At 39.8% G+C, this 22,197-nt stretch overlaps 1 protein-coding gene across 1 annotated transcript in view; it reads right to left on the bottom strand.

The window, feature by feature from the left end:
- The window catches only part of LOC117353985 (dynein heavy chain 5, axonemal-like), a 629,516-nt gene that overhangs the window by 272,775 nt on the left and 334,544 nt on the right, over window positions 1-22,197 (bottom strand). The window contains exons 54-56 of the mRNA XM_033930650.1: window positions 16,455-16,661; window positions 3,970-4,212; window positions 474-628 (exon numbers count right to left, since the gene is read on the bottom strand). Coding sequence (XP_033786541.1) covers window positions 474-628; window positions 3,970-4,212; window positions 16,455-16,661 — 605 coding nt within the window. The remainder of the gene's footprint in view (window positions 1-473; window positions 629-3,969; window positions 4,213-16,454; window positions 16,662-22,197) is intronic.

Below are 22,197 nucleotides of genomic sequence, written 5' to 3'. Positions count from 1 at the left end.
GGTGGAGACAGAGACTGTGTCTGAATTCAAGAGGGCCTGGGATAGGCACATGGGATCTCTCAGAGAGAGAAAGAGATAATGGTTACTGTGGATGGGCAGACTAGATGGGTAATTTGGCCTTTATGTGCCATCATGTTTCTATGTTTCTATCCACATTTTTTAAAGTAACTGCAGATTCTAAATCCAAGCACACCTAAGTTCTCAACAAGCATATACAGTATTTTGCTAACATATATCATCATCTGAGGACTTGGCCTCTGGTCTCCTATGACGTGAATTTTAAATCACTTATATTCTATTCTTAAAAGTCAAAGCAAGTTTGAAAATGCTTTGGAAAACGGATTATGTTGCTCCCAGAAATGTGGTCTTCCGATTGTTGATGTAAGATATGTGCAAAGGTTTGTGAGTGCAGATATAAAAAGTAATATCTCCAGCACATGATTTGCAGAAGACACCAAAGATTACACATGTACCTTGTTAACGTAATCTGAAAGCTCTGATATCCAGCTATATACGAGGCTAATCTGGTTAAACTTTGTTTTCCAGAACCACCAACACCAACTAGCAATGCATTTCCTTGTGGAGTCCGAATGATCCGGGAGATCTTTACCAGATGAATCATTGCATCCTGAAAGCAAAGGAAAAAGAACTACTTAAGCAAATATATTTGCTCCTTTGAAGAATTTTTAATTCTCAGCACACACTTCTACCTTCCAATACTTCAGACAGTGGTGCCAGTCCTGTGCTGAATGCTACACTTGTCCCATGTCAGAAAAATTATAATCGAGTAAATACTCTCTTTTAACATTTGTTAGTTTAGTTTATTTATACATGGTATATCGCCCTCCCTGGTGCACAGATCAGAGCGGTTAACATAGCAGAACAAAAACAATTAATATAAAAAGAAATTATAATTTAAATAGGACAGTATTGCAAACATACAAAGCAAGGAAGCAAGATAAGTGAAATAAACCGGCTCGATACTTGTCGATGGTCGGTATATTAAAAAATAATAAAACTTGAAAACTTGAAACTTGAAATATGAGATAAGGGACAAGAGAACATCATCCTACAGATCCCATTCCCTCTTATCCAAAGGCTAGACAGTACAGATGAGCCTTAAGGTTAGATTTAAAGCATGAACAGTTAACTCAGATCTTAAATATAAAGGAAAATTTTTCCAACATGCAGGAGCGATAAAAAAGAATGCAAAATGTCTTGTAAATTCCAAGTGATCGAGGGCTGGTGGATTCAACACTAGATGATGGTCATTAAGCGAATGTAGGGGCAGACAGGAACATGTAGGATGGCTAGCGAAGTCAGATAATCATGAGAGCTTTCCCGTAGGGTCCTAAATGTTAGCAGAAGAATCTTAAATTGTATATGAGATAACACAGGAAACCAATGAAGTTGGGTCAAAAGGGAAGTAATGTGATCAGACTTTCAAGCATTAAGTAAAAGTCCGCAGGGACATGTTTAAAATCTGTAAGCACTTCAAATGGGATAGCAAGATGCTGAAAAAGACAACATTCAATAGTCCAACTTAAAAAAAAACAACTAACATATTGCGCAGGATCATAATCATAGATCATAGAACCTTAGATAATTCCAGAGAAACAGTATAGTCTCCTTCCTTTTGATCAACCAACACCCACAATGACAGACACACTACACATAACAATAGAAACAGTAGCAACATGGATGAAAGATCACAAATTGATGCTGAACTCAGACAAAACAAAATTCATACTCCTCGAAAATCATAAAACCCCAACCATAACAAGCCTAGTTATAAACTCAATCACTTACCCCATTCAACCCACTCTAAAACTTCTGGGAATGATGATAGACAGATGCTGTACAATGTAACCACAAATCAACAAAACAATACAGAAATCATTCATGGTCATGAGAAACCTAAAGCAAGTTCGGAAATTCTTCGACAGAAAATAATTCCAGCTCATTGTCCAGTCCCTAGTCCTAGGTCTTCTAGACTACTGTAACATCCTCTATCTCCCCTGTCCCGCAACCATGATAAAGCAACTACAAACAGTACAAAACACAGCACTGAGACTTATCTATTCACTGAGGAAACACGACCACATTACCGTAGCATACCTCGACTCACACTGGCTCCCAATACAAGCAAGAATACTATTCAAATTCTACTGTCTACTATTTAAAACCATAAATGGAGACAGCCCAGCCTACTTGAACAACCGCCTAATCCAAACTACCACAACCAGACACAGGAGAACCCAAACACCATTCAAATACCCTCCAATCAGAGACATCAAACGGAAAAAAACTGTACGATGGCCTTCTAGCCACACAGGCAGCAAAACTAGACCACCAACTCTCCAATTTATTGATCAAAATCCCAGACTACAAAACTTTCAGAAAAGAAATAAAAACCTTGCTATTCAAGAAATACTTGAAAACAAACTAATCACCACAGGAATCATCTCAATACCCGGAAGCAACCTGCTCTACTCTACACTTCCTCTGGAAATGTCCAGATAACTTCCTATGTAATCCGTCTTGAACTGCAAGGTAATGGCGGAATAGAAATCATTAATGTAATATAATGTAATGTAATAAAAGTATCATAATATTTTCTTGCCTTGATTAATTAAACTAATTCTGGATAGTGCATTTTTCTAGTTCTAGTACTTCCAAGGAGGGTGCAGATCTATATATGGAATCTGTGCACCACCTAGTTTCCTGCCTCTATGGAACTCCTACCCTCATATCCCAGAGAGCACATGCACTAAATACTTTATGATTGGGAAGAATTAATCAGCTTGACTTGTCCTGCATAGCTAAGTAGGCTAGTAGTAGTAATAACAGACAGACTATAAGGAGTAAAGATATAATTAAGGAAGACAGAGTACAGCCGATATTCAAAACAATTCAAGTGGGTAGGAGAAGCTCCTGCCCACTTAAATCACTCTGTGGCCACTTAGCCACCCCCCCCCCCCCCCCATTATTCAGTGGCATCAAATCAGGCAGTGCTGCTGGATATCGCATCTCACCACCAATACAAAAATGGGCTGGTCAGGGTGGTATAAGGGGTGGCACTTGGGAGAAGTCAGATTTGCCTCTTTGCGGATGATACCAAAATCTGCAATAGAGTAGACATCCCGGATGGTGTGAATAACATGAAGAAAGACCTAGCAAAGCTTGAAGAATGGTCTGACATTTGGCAGCTAAAACTTAATGCTAAGAAATGCAAGGTCATGCATTTGGACTGCAAAAACCTGAAGGAACGGTAGTTTAGGAGATGAAGAACTTATGTGCATGACAGAAGAGCGGGACTTGGGTGTGATTGTATGTGATGATCTTAAGGTGGCGGGGAAAGCTAGAAGGATGCTAGGGTGCATAGGGAGAGGTATGGCTATTAGGAAAAAGGAGGTATTGATGCCCTTGTATAAGACTCTGGTGAGACTTCATTTAGAATATTGTGTACAATTCTGGAGGCCGCACCTACAAAAACATATAAAAAGGATGGAGTTGGTGCAAAGGAAGGCTACTAAAATGGTGCATGGTCTTTGTCATAAGGCGTATGGAGAAAGACTTAAAGATCGCAATAAGTATACTTTAGAGGAAAGGCGGGAGAGGGGAGATATGATAGGTATTTAAATGCCTCTATGTGGATAAATGCGCATGAGTCAAATCTCTTTCATCTGAAAGGAATCTCTAGAATAAGAGGGCATAGGATGAAGTTAAGAGGTGATAGGGTCCAGAGTAATCTAAGGAAATACTTTTTTACAGAAAGGATGGTAAATGCATGGAACAGTTTCCCAGAAGAAGTGATGGAGACAGAGACTGACTCTGAATTCAAGAAAGTGTGTGATAGGCACATGGGATCTCTTAGAGAGAGGAAGAGATAATGGTTACAGCGGATGGGCAGACTAGATGATCTGCCATCATGTTTCTATGTTTTGTTTTTCACACATGCTGAAATACCTTAAAAAACACAAGATCCATCCTTGATCCTCTGACAGCTTCATTATATTGTTGCATGTACATGTCCAACCTCTCAGATAAATGCTTGAAGGATGGGATGGCCTCATAAATTTTAGGGTTTTCCAGTTCAGCATCCTCTGGTTCATCTCCAGTAGCCTCTGGAGCATCACGTAGGAAATCCACAAAGTATGATTCCTTAGGAGCACTTTCCACTAGGTCCTTGCCATGGTTTTCAGAAGCAACCTATACACAAATCAAAGTAATTAAATGCTTCTCTATACAGACTGTTACATATACAGTTAATGGTTTTTCTATGCAGCATACATTTCCTTTTTCTCATGTTTTTCAAGCACTGGAGTACAAAGGCCTTTGTTGGACTTGGGCAGAGAATTGTTTGCGTTGTTGTTTTGACTATTGTTGTTTCTGTATTGGATGCAGTGTATTAGCACTGCTTGTTGTTAATTGTGTCTTGTTTCAAGATGACATAAATAAAGCTTAAAAAAAAAAGATTTGTAAAATATAAATACAGTAGGGCCATGAGGGTTCAGGGCTTAATCTCTGAAAGGGTAGCTCAGAATGAAATTTTACCATTTCTTTTTAGACTAACGGCCTCTTTTACAAAGCCGCACTAGAGGCTGCCAAGTGGAAACAGCCCCGAAGCCCTTTAATTCTCTATGGGCTTCGGGGCCGCTAGCGCGGCTTTGTAAAAGAGGCCGTAAAAGACAGCAGCAGGGAATGTCCTGCTTCAGCTTCTCCCCTCCAAGCAACCTTCAGGAAAGTGTTGGTGGGGGAAGGAGTTGAGCCTAGAGTAGACAAAACAGAGAAAGGCCACTCTACTTATTAATCTAGATCTTTCCAATCTGGTGTTCTCTCTCACTGTTTCTTCTGCAGGAGGTGATCCTGAAACAGATCCTATAAATGGATGAATTATCTTAGGTTTGAAACTTGTGACTCATAGTACCAAATCCTCAAAGATTTAACTTGCTTACTGAAACACAAGGGCTTAATTTGACTGTTTCATTTCAGGGAGAGGGGGGCAAAGACTGAGGTAGTCAAATTGGGTGACATACCTATATTTGCATATTCATTTGCATGAATACACCTTATACATATTTATTATGGTTATCCCCCCTCCCCCTTAAAAAGACCACAGACAAGTTAGGAAGCAAATACAGGCAGTCCAAGGGTTAAGAACGAGTTATGTTTGTAAAACTGTTCGTAAGTCAGATTTGTATGTAACTCAGAACTTGTAGATTTTAAGATTCTTGCTGCTTACCTCTGCTGACAAAAGGACCAACTTTCCCTACCAGTGTTCCCTCTAAGGAACATCATGCACAACCACACACTGTTCTTAATGTGGCCAGGCATCATTCCTGAATCTGGTACAGGAGAAGTGTAGGACTCTAGGCCACTGGAAATACTGCTCAGTAAAATCAAATGAAGCCAAACCGTGTTCTTAAGTATGAGTCTTACTAAAGTTGGGCGCTGTAACCCGGGGACTGCCTGAATATCAAACAGCAAAGATTTTCACCAAAACACCAGAGAAAGTTTCTCTTATGGGGCCCCACTCAGATTCACATGAATCATCAAGTTGAGAGCACATTTTCCATCATTCCTTCCCTAGGCTTGAGGTTAGCATTTTCTCCTTCCCCTACCATGCCAGTCTTCTCCAAAGCCCAGATTTCTCTCCCTTCCTCCTTCCCTCCCTCATTATCTTAGTACTCTGTCTTTCTCCTTCTCCATACAGTTTGCAGTTTAAAACATCATATACCACCATTTGGCAATACTGGAACAGCAGTTTACAAAGTCATCATACTCGTATTAAAACAAAATAAAAATTGAAAAGGAAATGCAAACCATGTGTAGTATAAAGGGAAGAAAAGCAAAACTTTTACCATGTGTTCCCAAGCCTCTGTTCCATCTTGCCAACTCTTGCTACTACCATGCCACAATCAAGTTCCAAAAGCATCCCTGAATAAGAATGTCTTAAGACTTTTCTTAAACATCTGATAAGAACTACAAATAGAGGGACATTTTCGATAGAATTTCTAAGTCTGACTTTGGATGTTTCCTACAATAAGTCCAAATACCGGATGGAAGAAATGGCCATTTTCAAACCCATAAGACATCTAACTTTTTTTTTTTTTCCAAAAATGGCCCAACTAGATGTCTAAATATTTTTTGCCATTATAAAAAAAAGAAAATAAAAACACATCCAAAACAAGCCATTTGCAGGTAGGAGGGGGGCCAGCATTTAATGGACTGGCCACAAAGTCATGCCAGCAGAGCAATGGGAAACCCTAGGGTGTACTGCTGTAAATCTCACATAAAGGGTGCCAGGTACACATCTCACTATAACCCCTGTGCATTATATGGTGAGCCTTCCAAAACTCTCCCAAAACCTATCGTACCCACCTGTCTACCAACCCCAATAGCTCTAATGGCTGCAGGTATCAACTATATGGCAGTACAATGGGTTTTGGTGGGCTCACACTTTCCACCATAAATGTACTAGTTAAGGAGGCATATAGGCCTAGGTCTCCTTCTCTGTAGTCCACTGCATTGCCTACCAGTCTACTCCAGAGGCCTGCTTGCAACTCTACTAGGCCTGACCATAGTATCTGCAGCTGTCAGATGGCGGTATAAACATTTTTTAAATAAATAAATACTGTTTTGTGCAGATATTTTGGGGGTGGGAGGGGGGTCAATGACCACTAGGGGAGTATGTGAGGGCCATATTTTCAACCCTCCAGTGGTCATCTGGTCAGTAGGAGTTACCTTTTGGCCCTTATTCATTGTAAAAACAGGTCTAGCCCAAAACATCCAAATTGTGCTCTGGATGTTTTATAAAACGTTTGATTATTGCTGCAAATGTCCAAGTGCTAATCCCACCCACAGTGGTAGGTACAAGATGTTGCAATAATCCAGCATTCCTAAGATTAGTGATTGTACTAGCAGTCAAAATTGTGGTCCTTCAAAAAATTGGTATATATATCAGTAACGGAGGAAAGAAGAGGAAACGAGAGCCGTCGTGGTTAAAAGGTGACGTGAAAGAGGCTATTAGAACCAAAAAAACATCCTTTAAAAAATGGATAAAGGATCCGAATGAAGAAAATAAGAAGAAACACAAGCACTGGCAAGTTAGATGCAAAGCATTGATAAAGACAGCTAAGAAAGAATATGAAGAGAAACTTGCAAAAGAGGCATAAACTCATAGCAATTTTTTTAGGTACATCAGAAGCAGAAAACCTATGAGGGAATCTGTAGAACCCTTGGATGACCAAGGAGCAAAAGGAGTGCTCAGGGAGGATAAGGCCATAGCGGAAAGATTGAATGAATTCTTTGCTTCAGTCTTTACGGAAGAAGATGTAAGAGATCTACCTGAACCGGAAATGGTTTTCAAGGGTGATGATGCAGAGGAACTGAAAGAAATCTCGGTGAATCTGGAAGATGTACTGAGCCAAATCGACAAGTTAAAAAGTGATAAATCGCCAGGACTGGAAGATATACATCCCAGGATACTAAAAGAACTCAAACATGAAAGTGCTGACCTGCTGTTAGTGATCTGTAACTTGTCGCTAAAATCATCTGTAGTACCTGAAGATTGGAGAGTGGCCAATGTTACGCTGATTTTTAAAAAGGGCTCCGGGAAATTACTTTGGTGCCGGGCAAAATGGCAAAATGGCAAAATGGCAAAATGACAAACATGATTTAATGAGACGGAGTCAGCATGGGTTCAGCCGAGGGATTTTGCCTTACAAATTTGCTTGACTTCTTTGAAGGTGTTAATAAACATGTGGATAAAGGTGAGCCGGTTGATATAGTGTATCTAGATTTTCAGAAAGCTGGTGGACCTGAGGATCACTTGGTCACTTGCATGTCTGGTGCGAAGGTGGTGGACCTTACAAGTCACCTAGATAAGATTTTAGACAGTGCTGGGGAGAAACCTGCTGCTTTGATACATGTGGGTACCAATGACATTGGACTGAAGCTAAACACATAGCTCCATAAGTCTAAGGACACAGTTTTGAAGGGTATATTTTAGTCTGAAATGAAGACCATTTCTATGTGTGTATATGCTTTTTTGAAACAATCATATAAGAAAAATTAAGTGGAAAATAAGAAAAGCAAATTGTATTCAATTTAATGTAAATGCACTTCTCTTTCTCTCCTGTTGGCATAAACATTCACAATGTTCTTGGCATTTAGCTTTGCTGTTAAATTTGCTTCAATGTGAAGAGCCAAGGTCAAAAATATGTTTTCTCCCATCGTTGAACACAATCAGTTTCTAATCCATCTTATTGCCAAAAAGATTTGTTCTGATGTGGCTGTCACTCCTGGAAATATTATAGCTAAGAGAATGAGCTTCTTGTAAGCTGGGTACATCATTGAAATCATCTCTTTTAAAGTCTTTTGAAGGTGATCAGAGATTGAGAAGTGAGGTCATAGGCTTTTTCTTCCCAGGTTATTTTGAGAAGGGTCATAGGCTTCAGCAATTTTCATTTATTCTTTTTATAATCATCTAGTCTAATTCTAAAAGCCTGGCGTGGCATAGTAAAAAAAAAAAAACAACATCTAAGTTTTGGGCCTAAGTCACTAGTCGCCCAAAGTCAGAAACGTCCAAAGTCCATTCTCGAAAAATACGTCCAAAATATTTTTTTCCCAAGAATCATCTAATTGTATGTACAGCCATTTGATCGTCTAGACCGCTAAGGCATCTATTTTTATACCCCATTCTCGTCCCAAAAAATCATCCAAGTCAAATAATGCCTAGAACAAGACCTTTTGGACATGGGAGAGACAAGCAAAGTGATGGACTGGACACCTAGATATGGCAACAGAGAAGTGAGGCACCTTACAGGGCACTTCTGTGACTTCACAAAAAGGGTGCCACATAAACATAAGAACATAAGAACTGCCATCTCCGGATCAGACCCATGGTCCATCGAGTCCGGCGATCCGCACACGCGGAGGCCCAGTCAGGTATACACCTGATGTAGTTTTAGTCACCCATATCCCTCTATGCCTCTCATAAGGAGATGTGCATCTAATTTGCCTTTGAATCCCAGCACAGTGGATTCCTTAATAACCTCCTTTGGGAGAGCATTCCAGGCGTCTACCACTCGCTGCGTAAAACAGAACTTCCTGACATTTGTCCTGGACTTGTCCCCCCTTAGCTTCAAACCATGTCCTCTTGTCCGTGTCGCGTTGGACAATGTAAATAATTTATTTTCCCGCTCTATTTTATCGATGCCTTTCAGCATTTTGAACGTCTCGATCATGTCCCCTCGCAGCCTCCTCTTCTCAAGGGAGAACAGTCCCAGTTTCTTGAGTCGTTCCTCATATTCCAAGTTCTCCATACCTCTTATTAACTTCATTGCTCGTCTCTGCACCCTCTCCAACAGTTTTATATCCTTCTTTAGGTTGGGAGACCAATGTTGGACACAGTATTCCAAGTGTGGTCTGACCATTGCTCTATAAAGCGGCATTATGACTTTCTCCGATCTACTCGTGATTCCTTTCTTTATCATGCCTAACATTCTGTTTGCTTTCTTTGCCGCTGCCGCGCATTGTGCCGACGGCTTCAGGGTCCTATCTATCAGTACACCCAGGTCCTTTTCTTGTTCGCTCTTACCCAGAGTTGCGCCTGACATTCTATACTCGTATTCCTTATTCTTACTACCTAAATGCATTACTTTGCATTTCTCCACGTTGAACTTCATCTGCCATTGCTCTGCCCATTTCTCTAACTGATACAAGTCGCTCTGGAGTTCCTCGCTATCCTCCTGCGATCTGATTGCCCGGCATAGCTTTGTGTCGTCTGCAAACTTAATGATCTCACTGGATATTCCGTCTTCCAGGTCATTGATATAAATATTAAATAGGATCGGCCCAAGCGCTGAGCCCTGGGGCACACCACTAGTCACTTTCTCCCAGTCTGAGAACTTCCCATTTATGCCCACTCTCACCATAACTCCCTTATAGGTCATGGTGAGTCCCCCAAAACCTACTATACCCACCTGTCTAACACCCCAATAGCCCTTATGGCTGCAGGTGCCACCTATATGGCAGTACAGTAGGATTTGGGGGGGTTGGTGGGTGCACATGTTTCACCATGAATGCAGTGGTTATAGTTGCTTATGGGCCTGGGTACTCCTCTCTATGGTTCATTAGCCCACCCCCCAGACTACATAAGACGCCTCTGTACAGCTCTACTAGGCTTTCCTATGCCAGGTGCTGATGTTCTGGAGGCAGGTATGTACATTTTTATTTTGATATTTGTGGCAGTGTGTGAGGGTCTGTACTTTGTGTCTACAGTGGTTAACTGGTCACTTTTGATACCTTCTGGACACTTATACATGTTTTTAGATTGCCTAAGTCACAACAAATAAGTTCCATCTAGGAAGTCTCGTTGAACTTTTGATTATCACTGTAGGATGACTAAGTCTAGTTCGTCCCACATCCCGCCTACCTGTTGCCCTAACCACTCCTTCATAAATGCCCCTTTTCACTCTGGGTGTACAGCAGCACTGAAAAGGCCTAAACTGTTTTTAGATACATCTAAAACCCATTTCAATTATCGGCATTTGGATGACCTGTCTTTTTGATCATCCAAGTGCCAATTTAGGGGGGTTTTTAGACGTATTTCTGTCTCAGTTATGTACCTCATAGTATCCAAAACAAGGAGGTACAAGTACCTACATCACCAGTTTCTTTCTTTGGCAGATATAATTATATTTTTTCTTATCTGTCAAACCGAAAAGTCACCCAAGAAAATACTGAGATGAATGTGTAGATGGGCTACAAAAAGTCAACTGGAACCGGTAGGTGCTGAAGAGCCTCCTATTATGGCCTTCACTGACAGATCACTCGACTCTCTTTATGCTGATACAAATAATATGAGTTTAATAATCAAATAGCAATAGCTTACAGGAACAAATCACACAGCATACAGAGTAATAGAGCATACACCAGGCTGGCCAGACTGATGAGTTCTGACTCCTTGGTTAAAAAAGCTTTCTTTTATATGATACTGACAGCTCTGGCCCACGTTGGTGCATGTTACATTTCACACTTTCATTGGTTAATCATATTCATTATCTCATTTATTAATCTATGGATTGGTTAACATAATTGAGTGATCCTGTGTCACGCCTTTTTTCATCTACTTCTCCCTTACTTCCCCGTAAATGTCCTGTTAATATACCAAGTTTCTCTTTAGAGCACCTGGGCCTAACGGTTTTTCAGCTCTGTGGTTAGCTCTTGCATCTTCACGTCCCTTGTTTCTTGTGTAGTACCGCCCTTCTTCTTGATAAGCCCTCATAAGCTTATCATGTCACTGTAGAGCTAAGATCTCTTTTTCACTAGAAATCTCCAGCTGTGCTTTCTGTTAGATCCCGCTTTCAAGAAAAGCAGAAGTGTCTTTTAGAGTTGACAGTTTCTTAGTCAGAGTGTCTTTTTGCTCTTTCAGCAACCATTTTAGGTCTTTAGCTGTAATGGCCTGTTTTTTGCTTAAATGGGGTAAATCTCAGGGGTCTTCACCTGGTCTCTACTACACAGGACTTCTCCTCCCTTCCTCAGTGTCCAAAAGGAGCATAGGGGTACAGGTGCAGAAATCTGGGTGGATTAGGGTGGACACTGGAGCACACCAGAGGATGCTTGGATAAATATGCACAGGGGCTACTAACCTCTACCAGAAAATGGCAGGTAGCTGGAAGGAGCACAAGATGGCAGGAAAGAAGGTCTGAGTGGGTTGGGGTGAACCTAGCAGGACACTGATAGGAATATGCAGACAAACTGCAAAACCTTTAGAGTCCTAGGTAGGTATCAGAATGAGCAGAAGGCAAGGCCAAAGTGGATTGTGATGGATCTCACAACCTTCCTTGAAAACACTGGGAAGAATATGCAGGTGGACTGCAAAACCTTACCACCACTTGTCGGGTGGTTGGAAGTGAGCTCACTGGGAGATATTGTGTGTGCAAACACCACCCTGTTAAATAATAAATCTGAAGTCAAGAGTTTTAAATTTGTAATAGGTCCTCAGTATTCACAACTCATATGCAGGTAATCCTGTTCCAAGAGTTGTAAGCTCTAAATGTAACCCAAAAGGATAAATTAAATGTGAAACATCCTTGGACCTGAAACAGTGTGTGTGATTGAATCAAAGCAATAGTGAAAAATCAAAAATCATAATCATGATAAAATCTCTCCAAGTGTGCTCTCTCATATATTCATTAAAGTCATTGTCTTAAAGTCATAATTTCAAAGTCATTGTCATGCCGCGGTGCCATCTTCATTTCAAGTTCCTCTCTTCTTTTTGGTTTATCACCTTTATCAGTGCGATTGCTCCCCATGAAGAAGGTCTGATCCTCCGAAACGGAGTTCTGTAGAGCAACCTGACCATTCAGTATGATTCGAACAGCTATTGATAACGCTTCCTGAGATAAGTACAACTGATTATCTAGTTAAATATATATGATGATTCTGGCTAAAAAGAAAACTAAGGAGGATATTATCAGGAGACTGGACCTCTGTTTTGAGACAATGACTTTAATGAATATATGAGAGAGCACACTTGGAGAGATTTTATCATGATTATGATTTTTGATTTTTCACTGTTTCTTTGATTCAATCACACACACTCTTTCAGGTCCAAGGATGTTTCACACTTAATTTATCCTTTTGGGTTACATTTAGAGCTTACAACTCTTGGAACAGGATTACCTGCATATGAGTTGTGAATACTGAGGACCTATTACAAATTTAAAACTCATGACTTCAGATTTATTATTTAACAGGGTGGTGTTTCCACACACAATATCTCCCAGTGAGCTCACTTTTGAAATAATTTTTCTTTAATATTCTATACATTCTTTCGTTATTGAAAGTTGGGTGGTTGGAAGTAGCACAATGTAGTAGGAGAGGAGGCTCAAATGGGCTAGGGTGGACCTCTGAGTCAACCCAGAGGATTTGGGGAAGAATATGCAGATAGCCTGCAAAACCTTCCCAGAACCAACTTATGTGGGAAACTACTATAAGATAAATACAGAGATATGTAAAAGAACAGCTATTAAGGTGTGTCCCCCCCCCTCCCCCCAGCCATGAGTTATAGAATTGTACCATGGTTCATCTGTGTGGTACAATAGGGTATGTCAGTTTTGGAGATACCATAATTTTAAAAGGCACTAATGAAAAAAATGGTACAATTTCATTTGGAAATCCAACAACTAGCTTTAAATTTTGTATAATATGTTATTTACCTATCTGGAATTTCTAAGAAATTATTCAAAAATAAACAGATTACTGAAATATGTTTAAGTGCTCTGATAATAGTTTTTATGTGTTTGCATTGCATATTAACGCCTTTAGGCCTAGATTCTGAAAACGGCGCTGTAAGATAGGCGCCTAGATTGCACCAAATAACATTACTTAACGTTTATTGACTTATTTATTCAATTTTCTATACTGTTCTCCTAGGGGAGCTCAAAACAGTTTACATGGATTTATTCAGTTACTCAAGCATTTTTTCCCTGTCTTTCCTGGCGGGCTCACAATCTATCTAATATACCTGGGCAATAGGGAACCAAGTGACTTGCCCAGAGCAGTGTAGGTTTGAACCCCCAACCTCAGGGTGCTGTAGCTCTAGCTCTAAACCCTGCGCCACACTCTTAGACATACTTCTATTCAGCCTTAACCTTTCAGTTCTAGGCAGACTACAATAAGAGGTATCTGAACATTTCTAAGGAATTGCATTTCAAAGTTTATTATTATACAGATATTGGACTGGCATTTTAAGACATACAATATTTCCCAAATAACATTGTTTTGATTTGTTTCTGGAATATTCTATAATATGATATGGCACCTATGATTCTGACATCTTTATCTAGTTTTGCTGCTTGGAATGATAATAGGCCTTCTAACTTTTTTAGCCTTTTTATTATTTGGTTGAAGGATAAGAAAAGGGATTCATGTTTCTCTGAGGCCTTTTTGCTTCTTTCAATTTGAGTCTATTGTTCAGATAAATTGGGACATAGCTCTGTAGTACTTTAAACAACAGGCAATAGAATTTGAATAAGATTCAGCCTTTCACTGGGAGCCAGTGTATTTTTAGGTAGACTGCTGTTATGTAGTTATATTGGAAAAGATTAATCTTAGTGCTGCATTTTGTATACAGGCGGTCCCCATGTTAAAAACGAGTTTCATTTTTAAACCGTTCTTAAAGTTGAATTTGTATGTAACTCGAATCCTGTACATACACAGTCTATAAAAACATTAATGAAACAGCCCCCAAAACAAAGTACTTTAGCTTAAATATAAAGAAAAGATATGAGATTTACACTTATTTTGTTCTGCTTCCATCCTACTCTTCCCTCTCCACTACCACATCTAACATTTCTTCCTCTCATCTCTCTCTTCCCCATGCATCTGTACCTCATGCCATTTCCAATATTTCTCTCTCCCTCCTTATGCCCAATTCACCTAATATAAGAACATAAGAATTGCCGCTGCTGGGTCAGACCAGTGGTCCATCGTGCCCAGCAGTCCGTTCACGCGGCGACCCTCAGGTCAAAGACCAATGTTCTAAATGAGTCCAGCCTCATCTGCGTATGTTCCAGTTTAGCAGGAACTTGTCCAACTTTGTCTTGAATCCCTGGAGGGTGTTTTCTCCTATAACAGACTCTGGAAGAGCGTTCCAGTTTTCTACGACTCTCTGGGTGAAGTAGAACTTCCTTACGTACAGAATCTATACCCTTTCAACTTTAGAGAGTGCCTTCTTGCTCTCCCTACCTTGGAGAGGGTGAACAATCTGTCTTTATCTGCCAAGTCTATTCCCTTCAGTATTTTGTATGTTTCAATCATGTCCCCTCTCAGTCTCCTCTTTTCAAGGTAGAAGAGGCCCAGTTTCTCCAATCTCTCACTGTACGGCAACTCCTCCAGCCCCTTAACCATTTTAGTCGCTCTTTTCTGGACCCTTTCGAGTAGTACCGTGTCCTTCTTCATGTACGGTGACCAGTGCTGGACGCAGTACTCCAGGTGAGAGCACACCATGACCCGGTACTGCGGCATGATAACCTTCTCTGATCTGTTCGTGATCCCCTTCTTTATCATTCCTAGCATTCTGTTCGCTCTTTTCGCTGCTGCCGCGCATTACGCAGATGGCTTCATCGACTTGTCGATCAGAACTCCCAAGTCTTTTTCCTGGGAGGTCTCTCCAAGTACTGCCCTGGACATCCTGTATTCGTGCATGAGATTTTTGTTACCGACATGCATCACTTTACACTTATCCACATTGAACCTCATTTGCGATGTTGATGCCCATTTCTCGAGCTTGATTATGTTACGCTGCAGATCTTCGCAATCCCTCTGTGTCTTTACTACTCTGAATAACTTTGTATCGTCTGCAAATTTCCTCATGTGCACCATCTCTTTCCCTTTCACTCATACACCAATGCCCAACAATTCTCCCTTTCTATTCCCTCCTCACCTCAGCATCTCTTTCCCTCACTCCCTCCCTGATTGGCGATGTTGAGCATATCAAGCACAGGTAAACAAATGTTACTACTACAGTTCAATGTCTCAGCACCATTTGACATGTTCACCCACATTTTGCTGCTAAATAGACTAGCTGAAATAGGAATCACAGGAATGGTAATACAATGGTTCCAAGGCTTCCTGATTCTACTGAGTGTTAAAAGATGGAGACTTCTCTGCTCTCCCTAGTTACATAAGACTACGTGACTCTAATTAAATTCAAAACCGATATTATGACCTTCCTATTCAAAGATGTATTCTTATAAACTAATAAACCCCCTACCGAATCCAGAGCTGGATCACAGGTGCAGCAAGACAGTCTGGGATGTTCCACTCTAATTCTATCCTTAGCACTTCCTCTAGCTTTTCTGTATTAATGGAATTTCTTTCATCATTTCTATATCATAAATTTTATAAACATTTGTAAATTTTTCTGACCGACCCCAAAGAGCGTTATAACAAATTATAAAGAAACTTGAAGCTAACACAACAGCACTACTTTATCCAGGCCCCAGCACTAAATATCTGGATTTTTGGTGGTTCAATAAACTTGGTTATCTACCTGGGCATCAATACTAAATATTGACAGTGCCCAGATAAATACTGGCTCCACCCGACTCCATCCCCAGACTGCCCCAGCACTAACTGGAGAGTGCTGTGGTAACCAGAGCAGATATTGAGTGGCACTATCTGGTTTGAAATGTACCTTGTTTCTCCCTTGAGAAATAGTTCCCATTTTATGGATTAATATGAACGAAGAAAAGAGGATCTATTTTCAGGTTTTATATGGAGGAGGGGTCTAGTGGGTATAGTTTTTTCTTTATTGCTTCATTCAATATTTCTTTTGTTTGATTATTATGTATAATAATAATAATACCAATAATGCATAAATATTAAACTTAACAAAACTTTTCTCCTTCCAACAACTATACCCTAGAAGGCACACAAACCTTATTCATTGTGGCTTCAAACCAGTCTTTGTCCTTCTGGTCAATAAATCTGTCAGCTATAACACGCGTGCACTCATGCTGGAAGAGAGCCACCATTACATCAGTGCTCTGACAGACTTCAGATGTGATGTTAAGGATTCCCTGCCAGATACGGCTCAGGTCTCGTAAGTTGAAGATGTAATGGAATTTTGCCGGTGTTGGTAACATCTACAAATAAAACCCCAAGAAAATTAATAAATCAAAGTGACTGATTCAAGTAATTCAAGCCTGTACTACCAAATTATCGACATTAGATACTATTAAAACAGCTCTTCATTGATGGTCAATTTAAAAATTTTAAATGGAACCTACAAAATAATATACAAAGCAAAGAAATATTGTGGACAAAAAACAGCAGATAATGTGCAAAGTAGGAATAATAAGGCTAATTTAGAATCAGAATATGAGTGACATAGTAAGTGAAACATTATTTTCCTTAGCACTATTAATAGGCTGATCAGAATAAGGTGTAAACAATAAAATCGCTTGACTGAGTGTACAGGTATTCTATTCTCTATAGGAGGTCCAAAGAGTTGATTTTGTTATTTTTGCCATAGAATTTTGTCTAGATTCATCATTCAACGATTTAAAAAAATAAGTGTCAGAGAAAGAAAAATAATAGTTGATACTCATCATTTTGGACCAAAATCCAAGACCATTTCTAAATATTTGGGACTCCATCATACCACTGCTAAACATTTATGAAGTGAATTTAGAAGGTCTACATGTATTTTAAAAAGTCCATTTTATAAATGTATATCATTAGGCTTTTATTCCTAGGGGTTTATAAATAATAAATTTAGGGGGCAATATGCAATACACACTAGAAAATGGCTCTAACCCACTTTCAGTTGCAGGCTGACCTAATCCCAGATATTCAATACTGGGCATCCATGGCTCCTGGCACTAAATATCCAGGTATGTGCACTAACCTGGAACTTAACAGGGCACTGACCAATATTCAGACTAGCGCCTAGTTAACTCAGCACATATAGTTAGGACAGCCTTTTTGCTGTTCTGACTTAATGTACTCAGTCAGCAGACTGAATATCACCACTAACCTGCCCTCGATCATGTCCAAATTTGTCCGGATTTCAGGGTTTGGGGAGACGGCAACAGTGGCGGGGGGGGGGGGGGAGAAATCAACGTTGGGTATCAGCCATCAGGGACCTTTGATCACATCTTATTTTTCTGTACTAATAATATTCAACCTTTCTGGCAGAAAGTGACTAAAAATGTTCTCTACCTCCAAACACAGCTATTTTACTACATAATTATCTGGAAATGTCTAGATATTCTGATGATCTACCACCACATAAATGGAAATTACTTAATGTCACGCTGTCTATTCCTTGTCAAAACATTCTGAGCTGCTAGAAAGATTCTACATTCTTACTTTCTGGAGGAAATCTGTAGACTTGATAAATATTTTAAATATGAAGGAGTTTCAGCAAAAAAGTGCAACCATACCATAAGAATGGAGTCTCTTGCAACAACGCATTAACAATTTGTGGTGTCTGCTGTCATTTATTTTAATCGTACAATCTGTCAAACACTTTTCTTTCGGTACTGTATCCATGTCTTAGTTAAAGGTTCTGTTACTTGTAATTAAAAAAAAAATGGGGTCAATATTCAATAGGAATTAATAAAATAGGAGTGGCTCCTACTCAGTTAACTCTCACTGATTAGCTCCTGGTAAGAAATTTAGCAGCCCTTATTTGGGAGAGTTCCTCAGAATATGTGGTCAGACTGCCTCGACTCTATCCAGATTCTCAACAAAAAGAGCAGACTATGCATCAGGGCTCTTCATGGATACTTAATAAAGCCACATCCGACCACCCCCTCCCCCCTTCATGGCTGTCTCTGGAAAAAAAGCTTAATTGGCACCAATAATCTTGCTCTTACTCTGTCAACTTCTTCTCCTCTAAGACAACAAGCTAATCATATTTTTCATTCAATGTATGTGGTACTCCAGTAGTTTGACAGAGTTATGAAGATCAAATGGAAGGACACCACTCTGATCTCATCATGGAAGAATAACAACTTTAAAACACTATCCTGAACTGGTTTATATGGCAAAAATGTGAGATATGGACATTGCAAGACCTCCTTAGTAATAACTGTTGGCTGTCTTTTGACGAAGTATACGATAATTATAGTTTACCAGCCAACCAATATTTTAGATGGCTTCAACTAAAACAATGCGTTTGTGCTTCAATACCAGATCTTCTAAAACTAAAGTCCGTACCTGATCTCCTTCAACAAATTATTATCATTGCCCCTCTTAAAGGTGTTGCTTCTAAATGGTATGCATTACTGAGACAAGCGTCTCCGGTGTCTATATCTAAGTTGATGAGTGCTTGGCACCCTGACCTGGATTTTTCTGCAGATGATGAACTTTGGCAGGAAGTGTGGACCAGAGTATTTAAGTCTATTAGATCGGCTCCAGTACTCTGTATTCTCCAATGTCATGTACCCTCCTGGAAATGTCCAGCTCTCTTCTTATGTAATCCGCTTTGAACCGCAAGGCACAAGCGGAATAAAAATCACTAATGTAATGTAATGTAATGTACTCCAATCGATATACTTTCTATTACATCAGTCCCACTGGACTCCACAGAAACTAGCTAAATTCTCTCATGAAGTTTCAAATTTATGATGGTCCTGTGGGAAATCTGTGGGTACACTGACTCATATGATATTACATTACATTAGAGATTTCTATTCCGCCATTACCTTGCGGTTCACGGCAGATTGCAAAAAGAGTTATAAATGGAGGGTTACAAAGTAAGATCACATGTCATGTCCAAGAGAGGGTCAGGTAGTATCAGTGGGTTAGGGTGAAGATTGGAAGAAAGAAGGTACTCATGGTATTAAGCCTTTTTCAGGGATTTCTTGAAGAGTATAGTTTTTATTTCCTTTCTGAACATCTTGTAGTCTGGGGTTGTTATCAGTAGATTGGCGATTTGGTTATCTAATTTTGCTGCTTGAGTGGCTAGTAGGCCGTTGTATAGTTTTTTCCATTTTACTTCTTTGATTGGAGGTGTACTGGGATAAGGTATGGAATACTATCTCTACCATATTAAATATTCATGAACTTTTACATCTCAAAATTATTGTTCTTGGACAATAGTGCCTGACACATTCTCTGTCTGAACCCAATGCTCGCTTGCTCAATATTTTAATGTTTTTGGCTATCAAAAACATCTTGCATTGCTGGAAGGATTTATCCAAGGTAGAGTTTAATGTATGGTGGAATACTGTATGTATAACTAGCAAATTTGAAAGTGTTATTGCAGAAAAGCATCATTCTACTAGTATTTTCTGTAGAGTATGGAGCCCTGTTCAATCTTATTGTGCTTTGGACTGTTGATATATAGTATCTGATGTTACACTGTATAAGTTATAGACTGAGTCACTTCTTCTTAGTTTATTTAAGCCATTCAGTGATGCTCATTGGGAATTCTCTCCCATGCTTCACATGCATATTCTCTACTGAAATAGTATGTATTGGCCTGTTGTACATGTTTGACATGAGATACTGTTTGTATTGTCTTATATTCATTACTCTTTTCCTGTATATTACTTATGGTCTGTACAACTGGACTGTTTCATGGTTGTTTTATGGTCTGTACAACTGGACATGTTTTCACTGTTAATATATGTATTAAGGTTTGTTTATTTATCTTGTAAAACTAACAAAATATTTGAACTGGAAAAAAAAATCAATATTTCTTAATGCCAAATTAGTTGAAGATTAGTCTTTGTCTGCTGCTGTACCTAGATCTCATTTACCATTTTAGGAGATCACTTGTATGAAATAATATTCTATTGCTATCTAGGATCTGCTTACGGAAATTTGTTTTTATTTTTCAATTAGATTCTTTCATATATCCCTCCAAACATATCAAAAGTGACTCTGTGGTTCTGGGAGAAAAGGGTGAAGCAGTCAGGTACATAGGTGGTGTTCTCATCGATCCTCCCTGTTGAGGGAAAAGGCCAAGGCAGAAATCTTGCATCCTGGAGATGAATTCATAGTTGCACGGATGGTGTCGTCATGAGCATTTTGAGTTCCTGGGCCATGGGATGATTGTTCAAGGACTGCTGAGCAGGGATGGTGTGCATCTATCAAAGAAGGGAAGAAATGTCTTCAGCAGCATATTGGCTAACCTACTGAAGAGGGCTTGCTGAGGCAAGGTAATCAAAACCCCCAGGTAACTACAAGCCTTAAGGAAAGTAAATCACTAAATACCTTTACACAAATGGGAAAATGGGGCAAGGTCTGGAAAGCAGTACCTGTATATACTAATGCTCAATGTATGGGAAACAAGGCTCTTGATCTAGAGACTGTGATGGAAGAGGCTGAGTTTAATTTAGTGACGATCACAGAGACAAGGCTCACGAAAAACCATGACTGGGATATAGTTATATCAAGCTATAATCTGTTCAAGAAAGACGGTAAGAAGAAAAGGAGGGGGAGTGACAAGATCTATAGGGTAAGGAAGAGACACTGTGAATCAAATTAGAAAGAGGGGATCAACCAAGTATCACAGTGGACAAAAAACTTCAAAATTAAACTAAACCCAGATAAAACCAAATTCTTTCTGGTATCCCCACCAAACAAAACCATCGACTTCTCAATCAAGCTAAATGGAAACATCTTCCCAATCAGCCCTACCATAAAAATCCTAGGAGGTCACCATCGACCAATATCTCACCCTTGACGCCCACACCAACATCCTGATCAACAAATGCTTTTGCCTATTATGGAAACTACGCATGCTAAAACCTTACTTTGACTTTGCCGCATTTAAACTGCTGGTTCAATCTCTAATTCTATGTTTATTGGACTACAGCAACATCATCTACTTAGGATTCCACAAAAAGACTAAGAGCGATTCAAAACACAGCAGTAAGACTAATCTTCGGCCTGAAAAAATCTAACCACGTCTCCCCATACTTCAAGAAACTGCACTGGCATCCACTCAAAGTCAGAATCATCTTCAAATTCGGTTGCCTTTGTTATAAGACGCTATTTGGCACCTCGCCCACCTACCTCATTAAACACCTCATACTACGGGACTATCCCCGCCTCTCCCGCAGTACACTTCTGTTTGCATTCCCCTCTCCCAAGGGATGTCATTACAAAAAATTCCTTGATAGGACACTATCCTTCCAGGCAGGCATCTGGAACAACTCCCTTAGCGCACTCCTCCTAAACTCTTCATCATACCAATCCTTCAGAAAATCTCTGACAACCCACTTATTCGACAAGTTTATCTGATCCTATGGAACTCATCCAGCCCACCCTCAACCCCATCACTAACCCCTCCTACCTGCACAATCCCTCTCCCCCTACCTCTATATCTAAATCCCTGCTGTTATCTACCTGCTCTCTTCTCATGTATGGGTACCTGCGCTACACTGTATCTCTACTTTACTGTATACCGTCTTGAACTGAAAAGGTATGACAGGATATAAATAAAGCTATTATTATCATTATTATCATATTGGTGTGATATACAAGCCTCCTTCACAGATGGAAGAAGTGGAGAGATTTTAATAGGATATTTTAAAATGCAAGATGTTGATAGGGAGATCCCTATTGTGGGATCTCCAAGAACTAGGGAGCTCCTGGATTCTCTATAAGGAGAACTGTCCCAGCAGTTGGTAATGGAACCCATGCAGGATGGGGCCATACTGG

The sequence above is a fragment of the Geotrypetes seraphini genome, chromosome 2 (genome assembly GCF_902459505.1).
Source record: "Geotrypetes seraphini chromosome 2, aGeoSer1.1, whole genome shotgun sequence".
NCBI lineage: Eukaryota > Metazoa > Chordata > Amphibia > Gymnophiona > Dermophiidae > Geotrypetes > Geotrypetes seraphini.
The sequence above is the reverse complement of the archived record's forward strand: the minus strand, read 5'-3'. Positions and strand labels throughout refer to the sequence as shown.